The sequence below is a fragment of the Pogona vitticeps genome, chromosome 1 (assembly GCF_051106095.1).
Source record: "Pogona vitticeps strain Pit_001003342236 chromosome 1, PviZW2.1, whole genome shotgun sequence".
In the NCBI taxonomy this organism is placed as follows: Eukaryota; Metazoa; Chordata; class Lepidosauria; order Squamata; family Agamidae; genus Pogona; species Pogona vitticeps.
The window spans coordinates 110,983,244-111,003,562 of NC_135783.1; the positions used below are offsets into that span (position 1 = coordinate 110,983,244).

General features: G+C 43.2%; 1 protein-coding gene across 3 annotated transcripts; it reads right to left on the reverse strand.

Moving 5' to 3' along the window:
- Window positions 1-1,701: 1,701 nt before the first annotated feature.
- Window positions 1,702-19,365, reverse strand: TPBG (trophoblast glycoprotein). Of its 3 annotated transcripts, none has more exons than XM_020796605.3 (3): window positions 13,282-19,365; window positions 10,411-11,861; window positions 1,702-5,125 (listed from the first exon to the last, which is right to left on the reverse strand). In XM_020796605.3, the coding sequence occupies exons 2-3, from the start codon at window positions 11,532-11,534 to the stop codon at window positions 5,122-5,124; spliced, it is 1,128 nt and encodes a 375-aa protein (XP_020652264.3). In that variant the 5' UTR covers window positions 11,535-11,861; window positions 13,282-19,365; the 3' UTR covers window positions 1,702-5,121. The 3 variants fall into 3 exon arrangements, with proteins under 3 accessions (XP_020652264.3, XP_020652148.3, XP_020651821.3); XM_020796489.3 differs by having other exon boundaries at window positions 1,702-5,128; XM_020796162.3 differs by lacking the exon at window positions 1,702-5,125 and having other exon boundaries at window positions 6,624-11,861.
- Window positions 19,366-20,319: the final 954 nt, after the last annotated feature.

Below are 20,319 nucleotides of genomic sequence, written 5' to 3' on the forward strand. Positions count from 1 at the left end.
TAATGGTTGTCATTTAATGAGCCCTTTTATACTCGTATACAGCCTGTTGAGTGCACCACTGGGATCCTCATCGCATAATATTGGGAATTAAAAATGAAAGGAGCCGGCTTTTCTTTGCAAAACAATGGGAAAAGCCACATCTAACATACAGACCCCACCTTATCCTTTTTGAAATTGCAGCCAGTTGCTCTCCAGTTTATTACAGTGAAAGTTGATGTAGTCAGGGCCTGCCGGATAGTTCAGCGTTTTAGGTATCTGGCTGCAGAGCCAGAGGTTGGGAGTCTGATTTCCCACTGTACCTCCCTTGGAGAACAGCCAGCCTGTGGGATGCCCCCAGAAGAAGGGAATGGTAAGCCACTTCTGAGTGTTCTCTGTCTAGAAAGCCCTGGAAAGGGTCACAATAAATTGGCATTGACTTGACAGCACGTAATTAGAATTCATTAGAGCAGGGTTTGGACTTACAAATCCCCGCTCAGCTATGGAGCTCACTGGGTGACCCTGGGCCAGTCACACTCTCTCTTTTAGCCTGGTCTATCTTGCATGACTTTTATGACTAAAAAATAGGTCTCTCTTTCTCTCTGTCTCTCTTTCTCTCTCTCACACACACACACACACACACACACAAATAAATCAGTATTGCTTTTAAGTTCTTGGAAAATAGGTCAGACACCTTAAAGATGTGTGGTTTCATTGGTAATGGCATGGGGAACCCCTTTGCTGTTGCCTTCAACTATTCCATGTTACCATTGTGCTCTTAGTCGCTAGGCAGCCAACTTTCTGTTGACAAGCCTCTCCAAACCTAGACAGCCTGGTCTCCTGACAGCAGATAATACACTTGGGTCTCAGAGGCTGTACAGAAAGCCTTACTTAGCTTGGTAGAACCTGCCAGGGTTTACATTCTGCTGTTACAGGCTTCATGAGCTTAGGATCACTTCTACACCTTGATGAGACAAGTAGGACTTTTTTGGATCAAACAAAATATATATACAGTATCATTGATTTTTTTTATCAGTCTAGAGTATAAACTGGTAAATGCAGGTGCCATGATGTATTTGTAGACCTGCTCTAGCACTGAAGCCCAGAGATGTGGAATCTTGAGTGCTCCCTATCTTTTGACCAACAATTCTTAGGAGCCTCACTATATCATGGCCAAGGGAAGTGCAGTCCAAAAACATCCTGAAGTTCTTCACTGCTAGTTTAGAGGGGAAAAGATCCACATATTATTTGAGTCATGTTAGGGATACAGAAGGGATGTGGTTGCGCTGCAAGTTAAACTGCAGAAGCCTCTGGGCTGCAAGGTCGGAAGACCAGCCGTCGTAAGATCAATTCCACACAATGGAGTGAGCTCCCGTCACTTTGTCCCAGCTCCTGCCAACCTAGCAGTTCGAAAGCATATAAATGAGCGAGGAGATAAATAGATACCATCACGGTGGGAAGGTAAACAGCGCTCCGTGTCTAGTCGTGCTAGTCACGTGACCGTGGAAACTGTCTACGGACAAACGCTGACTCCATGGCTTGGAAATGGGGATGAGCACCGCCCCCTAGAGTCGGACACAACTGGACTAAATGTCAAGGGGAACTTTACCTTTACCTAGGGATACAGAAATTACGTAACCAAGGCTTAGGTTGCATTGTGACAAGGTAAAGCATTTTTATTAAGAAAAGTGCAGTCAGAGAGGGGTTAAAAAAAGATCACACACATTTTGCCACTTGTCAATTTTACTTTAAAAATTATTCCAGTGACTTGTATGTAAAGTTATCTGCAACAGGTTTTGTAAACATGCACCACAAGTACATTCAATTGGAAATGACAATCCACTACAATCCATGATGAATTGATCTGATCAGATGTGCACATTTCAAGGGGGCGTACCTGTGTTTGTCTCTTGCACCAAAACCTACAAAGGATTTTGTGGCATCTTAAAGATTAGTAAGTTTTCTTTGGCGTAACCTGTCATGGACTGCAGCACACTTTATCTACGGAGCTCGGCTGCAGTCTGTGAGCACTTGTGTCAAATGATGCCTGTTTTATACAAGACTGTTGATCAGATGTACAGTTCTTCTGCTTTCTTCCATTATCATCATCTTGCATGTTTTAGCTTCTTGTTATGCATGCCCAAGTCCTAATATACACCATCATTCAACCTTGCATGCCTAAGAGTTTTAAAATGAACGTCATGTAAACTTTTTAAACATTTAAGACGGAGAGTAGTGTTATCTATATTATGTGGAGTTTTCAGAGAGCGTTCATTGTCATGCATATTTTTTTTCTAAAAGAGTGCAAATATAAAAATACAAATACACATCATTTCCATTGCATGCCATCAACTGATTCTGCCTTTACAAACCGTGAAAAAAGCTGAAGGTGGAAGTGCCACTGAAAAGAACAAATCTATGCAAAAAAAAGCACTAACAACATCCTTATGCCTTTCTCACTCAGGTCAACAGGTTCTTTGCTCATGAATTGCCCCCTCTTCAGTCAATAATTGTGGCCATTTTTAATTAATTAATTAATTAATTAATTAATTATTGTTGAAGAATATAATTATTGCAGTTGTATCGAGCACTAGGATAGTTAAGAAAGTAAGAATCCTGTTAGATCACATTTAAGGCCTTTCTGAGGGATGTGTAGTCTTCTAGATGTTTTCGGACTGCAACTCACATGATCTCTCACCACCAGGAGTGCTGCAGTCTGACAACATCTGGAGGAATGCAACATACCCACGCCTGGCCTGGCTAATGCCATATCCTGTTTCTCAATAAAAAGCCCATGAGCTGGATTTGAAGGCAATATACCCCTCCAGCTGTCCTCCTGCCCCAGAACAGGGAATTGTTCCTGGAAGCAGTATACAGTCATTCAGACTCATCCCATACTGCTTCTACAGAACTCAAGGTGGCTTGGGTGAGAAAGAGCTCTGTGCAGTTCACAACACAAATGGAAGCAAAAACAAGGGCAATATTGAGTTGGATCCAAACTAAGTGACATCAAGAGCAAACTACTGGAATCAAATGGACATATGTTTCTTACTGTAATCACAGCCATGTCTGCATTTGTGCTGGGCTGCACAACACACCAAATTCATATAAATATGTCTCTGTTCTACTGGAATACACCACAGTAGTCAGCATTGATTAATTGCATTTTTTTTTCAGAGTGTGCATTTAAAGTTTCAAAGCAACAGCCTTGGATCCACAGCAGCTGGCAATTCTAGTGCAAGAATGACAACACTGTTATCAATACAGAAACTTATTCCTAATACTGGTGTTTTCCACATGACCGATACAAATGCTGTATGGTAGAGCCAAAGCTCTCACCGTTGAAGCACTGGGACTTGCTGACATTATTCACCATACCCAAGGCTTCCCTGTCCTAAGCTCCGTGGCAATCTACAGAACAGCTATGAGAGAAATGGGTTTTCCTAGGAAATCATTGCAAGCTGGCATTGCTGTAATGCGAAATACTTGGCAGTGGGTTTGGTACTGAAGAGGCAGCAGCTTAACAGAAGACCTGATCCTCATTTGTTAATATGGACCGATTGCCTGCATTTTTTGACTTTCCCAGAAGGACCCAACGATGGTGATTATCATGAGGGGCGCTGCTTCCAGATGGACCTCTACACCATTGAAGTTGTATCCTGCTGATGGAGAACAGCCTGCTGATGGAGAATAGCCAGGATTGGGGGGATTTGAAAGACAGGAGCATGTAAAGGGGAGGGGGAACAATATCCAGCCTGAATCTGCATTTTTAATAGCCTGTTTTGGTCACTCCAGAATTATGGTGTACAGTAACTCCCTCCAGAGAACTTTCCAATGGAAATTATATCTGGATATAGCAAGCCAGGTTTTCAGTTTATTGATGCAACTGAATACCGAAAGCCTTGTGAAAGTCCTATTTCGGCCCATGGTGTATATGATCAGAGGCAGCTGCACAGAAGCCAGCTTAGAGTACAGTGCTTTGTGGGATCTGTCACGCTTGATTCCTCTGTTTTCTGAAAGCTTTAAATCTAGATTTTATTAGAAAGGGTCAAAACTGGCAGTCAGACTCAAATGAATATATTTCTACTTTCAGAACTGAAGTATAAGCAGTGAAGAATTACAGGATCATGTTATTCAGGATACTCTACACCCAGGAATAGAGATTATCACAGGTAATTTAGACTGAGTGGGGGACAGGAATGAGAGCTAAATGGAGCAATGAGTACTGAACTAGCAAAGGGCAATGGTACCAATGAGAGCAACCTCAGTATTGCCCTAGTAATACTGAACCCTTTTGCTTCACAGAACTAAGATGGCCAGCCACACAACTGTCTCAGGTGGAAAGGCCTGCTTTGGTACTTTAGCAGTGAACGTTCTTGATAATTCCTGTCTACGGAGCACACACCAGAGACTGGATTTTTGTATTGCAAAACTGAATACTGCAGTTGGTTGGGGTATTCAGCAAACTGTAGTTCTAAATAGGAGAAATGTTTCCTATTTCTGGTGCATACACTTAGGTGCTCCTGAAAACAACTCTGCTGCTAAATTGGCACTGGCTTAATTTTATGGTCAAAGACGGCATCTGACTCAAGACTGTCACAGATGGTAGAGAAAAGAAGACGAAGCTCTTTATGAAGTCTCCAATTGGTAAGGCAAACAAAGTTTAGGGTATGTTCTCTTTTCCTTCCTTTTCCAGCACTTAATCTTGACTCTTCACTGTGTGTTTTTGTACCACTCCCTCTTCTGTAATTACAGATACATTACAACTTAACACCTGACTGAAAAGCTAAACAAAAACAAAAGCAGTTTTTTTAAGTGTGCAAAAGGCTCAGAAATCTGTTATTACCAATACATTCACAAAAGGGTTTTTAATCCTCCATTTAGCAGGCCACACAACAGGACAATTATCATGACAGGACATTGTCTCATTCAAATACTAATTGTTTCTGTCAGGCATGTTAGAGTCCTCATTGTTGACAAGGACATTGACAAAAGACTTCCCTTTCAACAGCAAAAATTAGTCCAATTCTTGCTTCTGTCGTGTGTATCGAAAAGGAGCTCAGAAGCTGGGAATTGAAAATATTCTTACCCCTTCTTATTTTCCTTCCTTCCATGTGTAGAGTTACTGTTTTAGTTCAAGCTTGTTCAGCTGCTGGAGAAAAAAAAGGGGGAAAAGATTAGATTTTGACCCAGCAACTTTGACTAATGTATGTCACAACTTAAGAGGAAATTAAAACGAAAGGCATCAACATCTAACAGCAGACAAACGGACGGCTGATCCAGTTCATTAGCAAGAGATCTGGGAAGAGCATTGCAGGGGTTATCAACTTCCGGACTGAAGGTAAAGAAAAATAAACAGATAAATTTCATATTGGATTGATCGTAATGAGACCTGCCACAAGGACTTCGCTTCTTCAAGTAATAAAAAAAAGTCATTGTACATGAGTGTGGTTGAAAGACAGCCAGAAATCTCTAAGGTAGAATAAAGATGTCAGCATAATCACTGTAGCTTTTTCCTTCATTATCTAGGATATTCAGCATTGATAAAGTAATAACCCAAGTACTAATTTTTTGGGGGGGTTACTATTAGCATCTGGGAAATAAACCTACTAGACTGGGATTGTGGAGGAGCAGATCATAGTCAGTGATCCAATTACAGATGTGTAAAGGCTGGCAAGGGGCTGTAGCTCCACAGGAAGTGCAGGTGCTTTGGATGCTGAAGGTCTGAGGTGTAGCTTTTGGCAACTGTATGGCTCAAAAAAACCCCAAACAAACCCCATCATGTGTGCAACCTTGTGGAGAGAAAGAGAGAGCAGGGCCTGTACAGACCAGGATGGGCCATATTACCTTCAGGTGTCTTGTTCTGCAGCTCCCAGCTGCTCCAGATAGGAGAGCTAATAAGAGAGGTTACTGCAGTTCAAAAACATCTGGAGGACCACAGTTGTCCAGTTTGGTGCAGAAAATATAGAGCTAGATGAACCCAACGGTTTAACTCAATTTAAGGCTTTTCCCAATGCCTTTTATGCCTTCCCTCTCAGCTCCTGTTTTATAAGGCTATAAGGGAAGCACAACGTAATTAAATCTGGACAATGGGAATGGAAGGACATGGTGGATTCGATTAAGATCACATTTCCTTCCCTCTAGAATTTGAATCTGGCACGGGGGTAAATCTGTGGGATCAACCCAAGTTATATTTAGCTTCTAATCTCCCCCCAACCCCCAGTATTTTCAAGTATCTAACAAATTTTCACACACATATAAACAGCATCTTCTAGTTTTGTTTTAAATAAAGATTCAAGTAGCACAACGCAACTGGAGCCACATAAAAGCATGCCCTCCTTCCTATGTCAGTCGGTTTGACAGAAGATCACTCATAAGGCGGGGAGAGCAGAGCAGAGCAAAGATAGGGCAAAAGCCTCCAAGGGTTGCTAGTGGCCAGCTTCCCCCCTCCCCACCCCAGATTTTTCTGTACTTTTGTATCTGTGCAGAAAGGACATTTTAGTGGAGTGACGCATATCCATGTGGCTTCTGCTAATTGTGGGATGTCACCTGAACTGTTACACCATCCAAAGAGCCCATGGGTCACAGAAAGGCTGTTTGAACATAGAAAGTTCCAAAAATATTTCTGACAATATAAACAACTACAGTATTTGGCAAATACCTTTATTGGTCCTGAAAAACTGCATACAACTTGTTACCAACCAAGAGTTGAGCTGACCTGAAATATGGTTTGTAGCACTACAATGGTATGATTCTCCTGTCAGGCTATAACAAGTCATCTTAAGACTTAACAAACATCAGAGCAACGACCTAAAACTTCTGATGCTATCCAAGTCCGCAGGAATTTGCACCTGACAATTCCAAATTAACTGGTATCTTTAAATTATTTCATGCGGATAAACTGACATGAGAACTCTTCAAAGAACCTTTCAAGAATCTTCCTTGCTCATTTAATATTACACACCTTATAAATCCCATTAAACTCCATCACCCATCAAAGTTTCACAATATGCTGAATGGCTGTAGCAGTGGAACCAGCTCCAAGAGAAACCGACAAATCATTTTTTTTCCCAACTGTGGTTTCAGGAAGCACTATAAACAATTTTTCAGCTGCTCTTGGATTGTTTTCTGTAGACTGTCATTCTGTTCCACAGTTAAGATAACAAACTGCTCTTCATTACTCTATAAAAATATATATTAAGGTCTATAAATATCATTCTACTGATTATTTATAAGACAATTCGGTGCATGTATATTCTGAAAACTCGACAAGTGCCGTGTTAAGGAATGTAGGGGAAACCACTGGCCAAGACTTGGTTCTGCAACAAATGTTCTTTTAAGTAAAACTAACATTACAATTCAATTTAGGTTCATGTCAGGTAGCTGTTCTCATTTCATTCTTACAGATATATGTATAACATATGTATTAGTTAGAAATGATAAATTTGCTCAGGGTTTTTATAAAGGACGATTTAATTCAAACCTTTCCAAATTACACACACGTGTTACGGCATGCAACATTATTCAAAGCGTCCACTGAACAGGTGAATATTTCACTGCATTTATTGTTAACATCTGCTCAAAGATGCATTCGGTTAGCTGGTACATGTTTTACATCGGACAATCTGAACTTTACATCGCAGTATTGCTTAAGAGAGCAAGCCATGGAGATGAAACCCTAGGGTGCCAAGCGCTCTTAGGAACAGATAACGTCTGTGCAGGGTCTGATCAAGAAGCACAAAAATTAATAATAATGATGATGATAATAATCCTGGATTTATGAGTGCAGATTTTTTAAAAATGAAGTCTCATTTTTTCTAATTTCATCTACAATTACACTATTCATAACATTATTTCTAATTTATGTCAGCTGTGTTTGCACATGCAGCTGCCCATATCAAATGATATCTAAACTAGGACCAGAAGAAAGGAATTACAGTTAGAATAAGTGTATCCCTAAAATGAAAACAAATGTCTAGCAGAAACAGACATTTCACCTTGGTCCTTAAAATACGGGGTTGCCTTTAATATATTAGTTTCTAGGCGATTTTTTTTAAAAAAGGAGAAAAAAGACTTAACTTTCCCTAAAATGAGATGGGACACTTGATGAGCATTGGAAATGATGACAGCTATAAAATTAAGCTCGGCAGAATTTTGAATGGTGATAGCTGGGTTACAGTCTCAATGCATAGGCTGCACAGGCAATAATGCCACTGAATGTGTTGGGAGTTTTCCTCACAAATGCATGCATTGGATTGCTCTGCTAAGGCATTAACTACAGTATGTCATTTGTGTTTTAACAGACTGAAATAATAAGATTTCACAAGCAAAACCTAGTATGGGACCTAGTGCACAGCTTATAAGAACAAACAAAATTATCTTAGCTTAAATTGAGCTCATCTATTAGAATTCTGGCAAGAGCTGATATGCAGATTAGCATCATGTTTTATGCATTCCAGTTTGCTTCAAACTTGAAGAAACTTAGGTAAACGTTATATTGTGATTTTTCAGAACATGTTCTCTTTAAAAAGTGCGTATCACAAGTCATGTATACAACCAAAGCCATGCACAGGTTAAAAGCATAAAGCATATCCACATGATATATCCATACAATATTTCAAGTAGAGAATCTCTGTACAAAACATTGCACGTATTTACATAGATCTGAAGATCTGTCCTTTTCAATATTGTCTGTATACCGACATTCAAGTTACAAGCAATTATCCATCCAAAAAAACCCCAACCCATGACACATTTATTCACAATGTCCCATGTTCACAAAGATTAGAAGAGGTGGTAAACTACCTTTTAAACCGGTCCACTTCAGACCTTATTGACCACTCAATCTTATTTGTGAAAATCAAGGCCAAAAACACGTTGATTTCAATTTATCTTCTAATCTGGCTACAATTCCATGTATATCTTGGAAGTAAGCCATTGTTTTCAGTCAAAGTTACTTCTGAGGAAACACAGGGGGAAAAAACGAAGCTACAGTATATGCGTGCTTACTGTATGTGTGCTTATAAGTACAGCCTCAAGCTTAGACATGTTAGGCATCATCTGGACAAAGTTAAGCATGTTTAAGGCCAAATGATTTCAACAGGAGAGGATTAAACATGTGCCTGATTGTCTCCCACTGAAATCCATTAGACTTTAAGATTATTTGTACGTACCTGGCAACAAGCGCTGCTGAACTCACTGGAACTTACTTTGGAACAGATGTACCCATTTTGAAAAGTTGCACCCACAAATAGCACCCATTACTAGTCCATCATTTTCAATAACTGTTTTACAAATCACAGATCTGAAATTGTAAAGGCAATCTCACATGCTTATGACAGTTCAAGATCCATCACTGTTAAGAACTGGATATGAAAAAGGACATTGTATAATGAAAGAGGTGGTCATTCATGTGCAATCTAATAAGTGCAAATTGTCCTGTATATTCTTAGTCTCTCAAAGATAATCACATTGATGAAAATACTTTCAGTCAAATAAATAGAAGGATTTTGCTTCTGCCATATTTTACACTAAGAAAAATGGAAGCAATATTTATCCTAGGTTGTGCTTAGCTTTCAGATTAGAATATTTTAACAGTAGACTTCAGCAATCCAATACAGATGTTCTTATAAGAATATTTATTAAATTACTTAACACTTAAAATTCATTTCATGTGGAGTTGATACGATTTATTATTCAAAAACCTTGTTATGTAAATTGTAAACTGCTGTACCTTTTACAAACAATAGAACTGAGTTTTCAGTTTTTCCCTACACCATGTAAAATCACAAAGTATTTGCATGCTTGCATCTGTTTTGTACAAAAAACTTCTGCAAATGTTCTAAATATGAATATAGTGTACAGAATTCTTCACAATTAGAGTGCGTGAAAACCAAAATTGGTATTGATGGACAGAATATTTCTCCTCACAAACCTGAGGCAGCCTTTTTTGAATCATATTTCTTAAAATGCCCTCATAGTTTGGGGACACAGAGCATGGAGTAGTGGGGGAGGGAAAATGTCCCTTTATTTATTTTTAGACACTGTGAAATCTCCAAGCAAGGACTGGTAGCAAGGTGCAAAGTGAACAGGCAAGAAAAGTGCAACATGTTTTGGGGGTGTTTTTAAAAACTTACGGCCTGGTACCATGCACAACTGACTGTGGGCAATTATAATTGTGATAATAATAGCAATAATGCATTTATTTATTTTTTGCAGTGCAGGTAGCCATAATTCCCTGCATGGCACAGTTAAGTTCTGTGATGCCAGTAAGGGATGATGAGAGGCAGCAAGCATGTGGATGGGGGAGAAAGCTAAGAGCTTATATGTCATGCATAGCTATCGTGTGCTCAGCCTGCTTTCCCCATAGGGCTTCTTCAGACATCAGAATTGGAGCTGAGGTGCGTCAGCCGGGGATCAGCGTTGATCTCATACCTGTAGTGGTATCCCTCCATGTGATCTCTACAGGCATCCCTGATATTGTACATCCATTTTTTGATCCCTTTTCGGTTCAAGTATAAAACCAGGAGGAAAATGACACCAATGAGGGCCAAGACTATCCCGAGGAAAACATAAGAAGTCTGCAACTGGGTCTGGTCATCTGCCGTCTCTGGGCAGTTGAGGTCCGATATGTCAAGGGCCACCAAGGAGCTGTTCCGCTTCTCCTCAGGATCGGAGCACATGAGGGCGTCTTTGGCCTCCACCTGGTCACTCTCCTTCAGCCAGTTTGCCAAGTCCTCAATGCCGCAGTCGCAGACCCAGGTGTTGTGGCTGAGGATGAGGCTGGTGAGCCAGGGGAGGCTGCGGAACTGCAACAGGGTGTTGTTCCTCAGGCGCTTGAGGGCGTTATTGCCAAGGTCAAAGTGCTGCAGCTGGTGAAGGCCCCCGAAGGACACATTGTGCAAACTCACCAAGGAATTGTTGTGCAGGTCCAGTTGCTGCAAATTGGGCAGCCTGGAGAAGACGCCAGGAGGGAGGTAAACCAGATTATTGTTGGACAGGTCTAGGCGCTTCAGGTTCTGAAGTGTCCCCCTCTGAAGCAGCTCTGCTAGGATGGTGACAAAGCTGTAGTTATAAAGGGAGTTGCTCAATTTCAGCTCCTCTAGAGGGCTGCTGGTGTTCCCGAAGGCCATGGGGCTGACCCACAGGAGAGAACTGTCACTGAGATCAAGCTGCTTCAAGTTCGGCAACCTGGCAAAAGCCTCCGCCTCCACCAGCTCTAGCCGATTGCCACTCAGGTTGAGGTTACTGAGTTCCAGCAGGGGCTGGGAGAGGAAAGACCTGGAAGAGAGGTTGCTGATGTGGTTGCCCATGAGGAAGAGGCTCTGCACATAGTGAGGCAGGTCCGGCGGGACCTTGGTCAGATTTTTGTTGATGCACTCCACCGTCCTGTTCCCTTTCGAACACTCACACAACGCGGGGCAACCGACAGGCTGCTGGGTCAAAACCCAGCCTGAGAGGATGAGCAGGAGCAGGAGCAGTAATTCCAGCCACCCAGCCCCTTTCCTTTCCCCAGTTGGCGTGGGGGGTGCCGAGCCCCACAGACAGCACCCCAGCATCCCCGCCTCTGCCAGGAGCTGCTCGGTTGTGGCACTTGCAGAGCTGCTGCTGGTCCCACTGAGCACTTTCTTCCCCCTCGACGTCCTGCAAAGCTGACACCTCTGTTACGCTGGAGGGCAGAAGAAAGTAAACCCCTCCTGGTGCATTCAACGTTCCTGAGAAAGTGGGGAGCAAAGAAACCTTTCCCCTTCCTTGGCAGCAGGCAGAACGCCTTGGATGTGGAGAAGGACCTGCTGAAGACCTCAAGGAGCTCCTTCTTGTGCTCTCCAGGCGATCTTCAGGGATGCTCAAGTCTGCCGTTCTTTGCTTCTCACATTCAGCCCCTCCTGGAAGAAGGAGTTAAAAGGGAGGATGAGAACTCACAAGTCTGCACCTCGTGAAGCCCCTTTTCCCTTCTCAGAGTGGCTTTCTTCAGAATCATCCCCCCCCCCACCCTGAGTACATCTCTCCCACGCCAAAAAATGCCCACCTAATAAATTTCCCCATCAGCTGAACTGCTGAGGAGTCCGACTGCGGAAAAGATGGTTCAAGCTTGACTTGACTTTCTTCAAACAGTGGGGTTGGGGGGCTTCCCCTGTCCTTTTCAGAAATGGTTATGAGACAATGGAAAAATTTGCCCATCTGAATGCAAAAAATAAAAAGTAAAAAATGATTCGGCTTCTCAATCAGTCAAAGGGGAGGTTCCCTATCTTTTTTCCGATGCTGTTACTGGACTGTAGATACGATCGAGCTTGCCTAGTTGTGAAAAAGTGAGCTGCAGTTTGTCTTTGCTTTTCCTACCTTGCGGAGCAGGCAGGGCAAGACCGTTATGTTACCAGTTTCTACAGGTCCTCCAACTTTTGAGGAATATAGTTGACCCTAGAGGTTCACGCTTGCCTTCCTCTTCTCTGTCTCTTATATATTAAAAGAGAAAGATATGGGGGAGGGGTGCTTCTACCTAATTAAAATGCACCCATATATCAAAAGTACCTAGCCTGTATCTGAATGCTAGATCCTGAGGAGGGCCAACAGAGGACTGCCATCCCTTCTGGTCCCTGCCAGGTACACCTGGTTGTCCTCTGTTGGAAACATCATGGGGGTAAAGACATCACTAAAGAGTTCTTCCCTATTTCTCTTCCCCGCCACCATCTTTTTCCTGCCCACCTAAAAATGGTCACCCTTCAGAAACACGCACTTCATGATCAGGTTTTTGTAACACAGCCGCCCCGTCGCTCTTCCACCCAGTAAACGCTGAATTTCTCCCATCCTTTTCGGAGTGTGGCTGCAGGTGGACACGAGCAGGAATTGAATGCGAATGCCGAACTTGCGCTTCTTTCCACTACTTTCTGAGCCCGAACTTTCCACAACTCCCGTGCGAGAGGAAAGCCCCTGCTATGTTTTTGTCTTATCTCCTCCCCTTTCAACTTTTTCTTCCCTCCTCCTTGGAGATGCCCACCCGGAACACGGATGCTCGTGTCCAGATCCCCTGGAGAGGAAATCCCACGCCACTCCGGGGGGAGCTTTCCTTCTCAGGAAAAGGGGCACGGGGTGGAACTGCCCGGGGCGAGCGTCCCCCGCGCCGGCTGCAAAACGAGGTGGAGGATCGGGTCCTCCGGGCATCAAAGCCGGATCCCTTCCTTTCCCTGCGCTCCCCGCGTGGGCGGGAGCGGGATGCTCGCTTCCTAAACCTTCACTGAGGTGGCCGCGGCGGCCGCCACCCGCCGCCTTCCTTTCCTCCAGGATCGTGGCCGTGCAGCATCCGCTTACCTGGCCGACCCTTCCTCCGCCGGGGCCTCTCCCCTCAACCGGTCCCGTGTAAACTGGGACGCCGAGTGAGAACTGCATGGCGCAAGGCAACAACTTTCCCTCCCACTCCCCGGGCCGTGCCTAGCCCAGCCTCCGCTGCCAGGACAAACCAATGGCCGCCGCCGCCTCCGCCGCCGCCGCCGCCGCGGGGAAGCCGCCCGACTCCGCGCGCCACGCCCTCCCCGGAGGCTGGAGCGCTTTCCCTCGAAGGCTCTCCCCCCCCCCTTTTCCCTCCTCCCCCTCACCGGCAACCGTGGGCCCTTTCTCGAAGGGGGGAACGCGCTTCTCGTGCGGAAACTTCTCTCCCGCCGCCTCCCCCGCCCCGCTTGCGCCTCTGCTCTTTCTCCTCCTGGACGGGCAGCACCCTGCAGTCGCCAGGACCGGGGTTGCGCCTCCGAGGAAATGTGTTGGAGAGAGCGCGCCCTGAGAGGAGGGAAGGGAGAGGCACTCTGCCTAAGCTCAGAGGCACTCGTTCCATCGTCGGAGCTGCTGGAGGTGCTCTCTGGCGTCGAAAAAAAAAAAAAAACCAAAGAAAGAAAAGGCTGGTTTACGTTCATGTTTGCCTCACCTTCGTCCGCAGAGGTCAAGTCAAGACACAACAGTGGCCTCCCGGTGGTGTTTGCTCCTTGGCGCAACAACTAGCCAGGGTTGGTTAGGCGGGATTGGGATTGAGAGAAAATGGATCTGAGGCACAGGAACATACCCGAGCAAGAAGGATTTGAACCCAGGTTGTCTTCATCATAGTCTCTACCAAGGTGATCAGATGTTTTGGGGCTGCAGAACGTGACCCCTCGCTACTAGCTCTACGGACAATTAGGATTTGTAGGTGAAAAACTTCAGAGGGGCACTCCTGCTGACTCAGGGAAAAGGTGATGACCCTGGACTTCAGCTCAGTCATGACTATTTCCACTTCACCATGGCTTCAGTCTTTAATAGTTCTGCCTTTAATAGAGAGACATTAATCTATTGCTGCTTTATGGTAAGCGCAACTGTTGTTCAGGGCCTCTCTGGCCTGTTTGTTGACTGCTTCCATCTTTAAGGACCTGAGGTTCTCAGCCTTTTCTCTGGTTCATTCCTGCTGTTAATCTTCCAGTATTTTATCACCTGCATGCTTTCTCCTGTGATAGACCAGCATTAGAAGAATGGTCATCTTGTCTAAGTCTTTTCCCTCTGAGAGGTCAGAGACCATGCATGCTGAGTGCTGAGAATATACGGAGATGTATTCAAACTGCCGGAGGGAACTGGAGAGAGCTATATTTCATAAGAGTCAGTGGTTCCTTCCATAAATAATGTTACATAGGAAACAATTACATATCTGGAATACAGAAAGAATAATGTGAACATCCTCAGGATTGACTGGTTAGTAAATTTCATGGCATAAGAACTGCCCATCGTGAGTCTCTGAATTGTTATGCAGAATTTTCATAAACTTGAAAGCTAGAGGCTTGTCATATCACTTAACTGAACTGAGGATATTTTGAGATTTGGACCTAAATTCCCACACTTCCTTGCTGTTGGTTAAAATGAATGGGGCTTTTGGGAATTGAAGTCCAAAACACTTGGACTGGGGAAAGTTTTTCCACGCCTGATAATGGTGACAGAGCACTGAAATGAAGGTCATCTGGCCATTTTCGAGGAGCAGGAAGGGAAAATAAGTTTACAGTCAGCCAGATAACTAGATGAATGTAGCTGCATTCTTGGTATATATATTCAAGGTTCAAGGTGGTCCTGGACCAAAGGACACTCCAGATAAAGGAAGTCTTCAGTATCCCCCCCCCTTTTAATTGAGTTTGTTGTTGTCACAAGGAGTAGTTTACCATTGACACCTGCCAGTGAATTCCCATGGCCAACTGGGGATTTGAACCCAGGTCTCGTGAATCATGGTCCAGCACTCTAGCCATTAAATTAGACTGGCTTTATTATTAACATCAGGCTTTATTGTTTTCTCATTTATTGGGGAGTCCCATTTCACAACTTCAGTGCAGAATTGAATGCATGCTTTATCATATAAGATGATAATTTGACAAGCATGGATCTGATCAGAAATGCCCTCATGCTCATTGTTTGGGTATCAATGTGTTTCCCCTGCCCCGAATTACAAAAAAGTTAACACAGTGCTAGCCACAAAAGTTGCCACTTCAGATTTACATGTCTCAACTGCTTGTACTGTTTGATTCAGTGCTCCCCCTTGCATGAATAGTTGAGCAAATAGCATGTGCCTGCCCCCCCCGTCTACTCCCCCCCATCAGCCTTACAGCTCACAACATCTCCTACCCATAAATCTAGCCCTGCTTTGTGGGTTTCTGTTACATTCAAGAACTCAAGGGGGAAATTCATATTTTAATCTCATTTTTAAAGAGATCCAATTCTACTACCTGGAAGCTTCTGATTGTAGTTTGGTTGTATATTCATGGAGGTGAGGCCATTTTATTTCATAACAGGATTACAAAACTAGTTTATCAACAGAGTTCTTAAAAAATACATTGCAATTGGCAGTTTGCTGTAAAAGGAGCCACTCTGAGGAGTGAGTCAGTTGGGTTGCATGTTTGTTGACTGACTGGTGACCTCTCATTTTGAGCAATCCATCTGTAATCACCGGCTGAATTCCCAGTTACACAAAAGCCCATTAATGCTGTTCTGTCAAGATCCTGGCCCACTGAGAATTAGCTCCGTACTAAGGGCCTTTGTGGTTGACACAGGACTGATGCCAAAGAACATCTGCGCTGGCAGATTGGGGGCACACCCTTTGCGGACTGCACTGCTCTTCTTTCAGGGCCTTTAGGAAACAATGAAAACCCAGGGGCAAAAGGCCACAATCTTAAAAGAGAACATAAAGGTGACTAGATGCAATTTAAACAAAAGTCACTGAAGATCCACTGAGAAATCTCTGTTGATTTGCAGTAAGTTGGCAAAGACCTCTGATGATTTAACAATCACTACAAAACTTTTTTCTCCCTGTCTTCTAAATTAGGCAGCTCAAATCCCCCGATCTGTATATATATTCTTCCATAGGAAAGTCATCCAAATACTGTATATAGCTTGTGGAATGCAGCAGCTAGCTCTTATTTGTTTGTTTGTTTGTTTGTTTGTTTGTTTGTTTGTTTGTTTGTTCGTTCGTTCGTTCGTTCGTTCGTTCGTTCATTTGTTCATTTGTTCATTCATTCCACACCTTTCTCTTTAAAAAGGACCCAAGGCGCTTTACTTCATTAAAAGACAATATTTGAAGGTAAAAACAGTAAGCATACAAATACTGTACTTAAAAATGCTTATTTATTTGATTTATTTGATTTCTATACTGTCCATCTGGCAGCCAAGGCCACTCTGGGCAGTTTACAGCAACTAAACTATAAGAAGGATAGAATCACAAAACATAATGACATCAATAGATTATAAGAATGCAAAACAAAATACCATAAAATACAATAGGAAACATAATAAAATACAATAAAATAAATAGCATGAAAACATGATGGTAAATTAGATATTATATCAGAAGCACTATTGCATCAGGATGTTATTCGATCTGGAAAGGCCTGTCTAAATACAGTAACTAGGTTTTTAGTAGTTTTTAAAGAGTGCCTAGAGAGGGGGCCAGGCAAACTTTGGGCGAGAGGGTATTCCACAGTTGCAGAGCTACTGCCAAGAAGGGCCGATTTCTGGTACAGTATTTGTTTTCTGTGCTGCTCTCGGGGTCAGAACTTTCAGCCACCCTGCCTGCGATGATTTTACTGGGTGGACAGACCTGACAGGAAGGAGGTACTCAGCTAGATATCGAGATCCCAAACCATTTAGGACAGTGATGGTGAATCTTTTTGAGCCCAAGTGCCTAAACTGCAACACAAAACCAACTTACTTGTTTCAAAGTGCCAACACTGCAATTAAACCCGAATACTGAGGTTTTAATTTAGAAAAGAATAACTTTTTTTGCACTGCAAGGGTTAAATGCTTGTGTTTTTTCTAGGGGAGGTATTAACAAGAGATAAAATTACTGGTCCTCTAATCCCCCATTGGGCTAGACTAGTAATGGATGCCATTGCAGCCCTCCACTGGACCACTGCACCAGCAGAGGGGAATGCCGAAATCCAGGATTGGAGGATGGGTAAGTATTTCTCAATGACAACTTATGGCTTGCGTACCCACAGAGAGGGCTCTGCATTCCAGCTGTAGGACATGCGCCATAGGTTCGCCGTCACTGATTTAGAGCCTTATAGGTTAATACCAACACTTTGAAGCTGGAATGGAAGCAAACAGGTAACCAGTGTAAGGCAGCCAATGTGGAGGAGATAGGTTGGTATTTTCTAACCCCACTCAGTAGTCGCTGCCGCATTCTGGACCTGTTGCAGTCTCCATAGCAGTCCCAAGGGCAGACCCACGTACAGAGCACTGTAGTAGTCTAATCTCAAGACTATGAACACATGGGTCAGTGTGGTGAGGAACCTGGCGTCAAGTTAGGGACGCAGCTGGGCAATTTGCTTTAGGTGGAAGTAGGTGGATCGGACCACAGATGCTACCGGGGGTTTCATTGATAGATCAAACAAATACCACTCTAAGAACTGGCAAACAAAAAACATACCCAAAACACATCTGAAGCAAATCTTTCCACTGCCCTAGCTACCAATTCACATCAGTTGCTTTCTGGTTGGTGGCCTGAGACACTAGTAAAATACTAATAAAAAAATAAAAGTTGATTCCACAATCCTGAAGTCTGTTCAGGCTCAGCTTAGAGCACACAACTGCAAATGGTATATTAAAAAGGCTTTTTGATTAGGTGTACCTTTCTCATGCTGTGTTTCCCTGAAAATAAGACAGGGTCTTATATTAATTTTTGCTCCAAATAACACATTAGGGCTTATTTTCAGGGAAGGTTTTATTTTTTTCATGTACAACAATCTACATTTTATTCAAATGCAGTCATGTCATCTTCTGGTTGCTGCACAATGGTGGAGGGTGGGGTTTCACTTAACTGGGTATTTTGGGGGTATTTTGGGGGTAGGGTCTATATTACGAGTATCCTGAAAAATCATACTAGGGCTTATTTTCAGATTAGGTCTTATTTTCGGGGAAACAGGGTATATATGAAAAACTGTACTGGCTGTTTTTCTCTTCTAAACAACTAATTATGTTACTGTGAAGAGCTCGTGTGTTGCAATGATCAGTATGTTGGATTGGGACCTGGGAAAACTTACTTAGTGACCTTTGACCAGTTGCTCCCTCTTTCAAACCTAGCTTGTAAGGATAAAATGAGAAGAATGCCACCTGAGTCCACCGAAGAAAAGGGGGAATAGAAACTTGACCGAGAAACAAATGTTTATGATGATTATTTATTCTTCGCCAGCTTTTCCCCCCTTGGAGCTTTCCCAGTATTCTGGAGATATTTTGCTAACATTCTGAGGCAGATAAAAAAATCAGTGTAGATTTTTTTAATCTGCCTCCACCAACCATGGTGTTTGGGGAAGTCTGGAAGTGCTCAGCTGGCAGAATTGGGGGACATCTGGTTGTGAGAATTCTGCGACACACAGGTAGGAGTTGAAAGGTTCCAACTTTTCAGAAAGTGTAAATATGAATTAAAAGGGGGCTCCATTTCTCCAAGGTTTCAAAGATCAATCCCGCTGCTGTTTAGATTTTTACTGCAATGTGCTGTATGTGAGGTTAGTCTTGAAGACGGTCCAGGATGTTCAGCTGATGCAGTAAGGTGGGAGTTAGGCTGCTGACTGTTGCAGTGGTTTGAACCTTTGTGGTCCGAAATGGCTTGGGGCCTAACTGACTAAAGGAACACCTGTGTTGTTCCGGACCTGTCTTCAGGAAAGCCCTTGTTGCGTTAGGGAAGAGTGTGAAAACATAGCTTTTAAAATGACTTATAATATTGTTCAATGCATTACGATTATTTTAACAGTTTGTAGATTTTTATGTTTTCTATAATTATATTTTCTTCTGTTTTATAGTTATATTTTTGTTTTAATTTTTTTTTATGGTCACACTTGTTTTTACTTTTTGTCTTTGTTGTTTTATAACTGTTACAAGCCCCTATGAGCCCTATTTAGTACTGGAAAATGGACGACGACGACGACGACGACGACGATGACGATGATGATGATGATGATGATGATGATGATGATGATGATGATAATAATAATAATAATAATAATAATAATAATAATAATAATAATAATAAGGATGAGGATGAGGATGAGGATGAGGATGAGGATGAGGATGAAGATGAGGATGAGGATGTCGGGCTGGGAGCACCTCCAAAGGTACTTCTCAGAATCTGCTGTCCATCTCTTCGGAAAGAAGCATGGACGGACACCTGTCCGGCATAATAGAGGACTATGCATGGCAGGAGAGACAACAGAGGATGCTGTTTTGGCAGGAAAAGAGAGGGGGATAAGGGGGGGGGAAGAAGGGAGGAGGGAGTTTTTAGATATTGAGGAAGAAGAGGCGTGTTGGTTAGAAAGTACTGAGAAAGTAGAGGAGAAGGAGGATCTACTAGAGTTGATACAGGAAGACCCCTGGACAGGGGAGTGGGTAGAGTTTAAAGTGCCTAGAGATTACGCAAAGAGTAGAAGAGGCAGATGTACAAAACCCCACCTTATTGGGGGCAAACAAGAGGAAAGAGAGAAAAGAAAGCGATTTCGAGCCTGGCAGCAACGAGCGGCAAAAGGGAGAGGGCGCAATCAGACAACAGAGAATCCTGGGAGACCCTGTGGAACCAGTTCATTCAGACCCAAGTCGAGGAGAGAACCAGGAAAAAGGGTTTGGGAGCCTCAGGTGAGCTGGATCTTTCACCCCCCACAATAATGCCGTCTATGCTGGTACCAGACGTTTTGGGCACCACACCTAAATGGTATGGGCAAGTTTGGAATTCTTCTCCCCAAATGCTGAAGGGAAATTTGTTGGAGTTTGATGATGACCAGTGTTATGACACAGCATTGAAAGGGGAAGTGGATGTCTCAATTAAGAAAGACCATGACCAGATGTTGCACAGTAAAGATGTTCTAT

Coding starts and splice junctions, on each gene's coding strand:
- TPBG (XM_020796162.3), bottom strand. CDS start 11,534: ATGCTGGGGTGCTGTCTGTGGGGCTCGGCACCCCCCACGCCAACTGGG.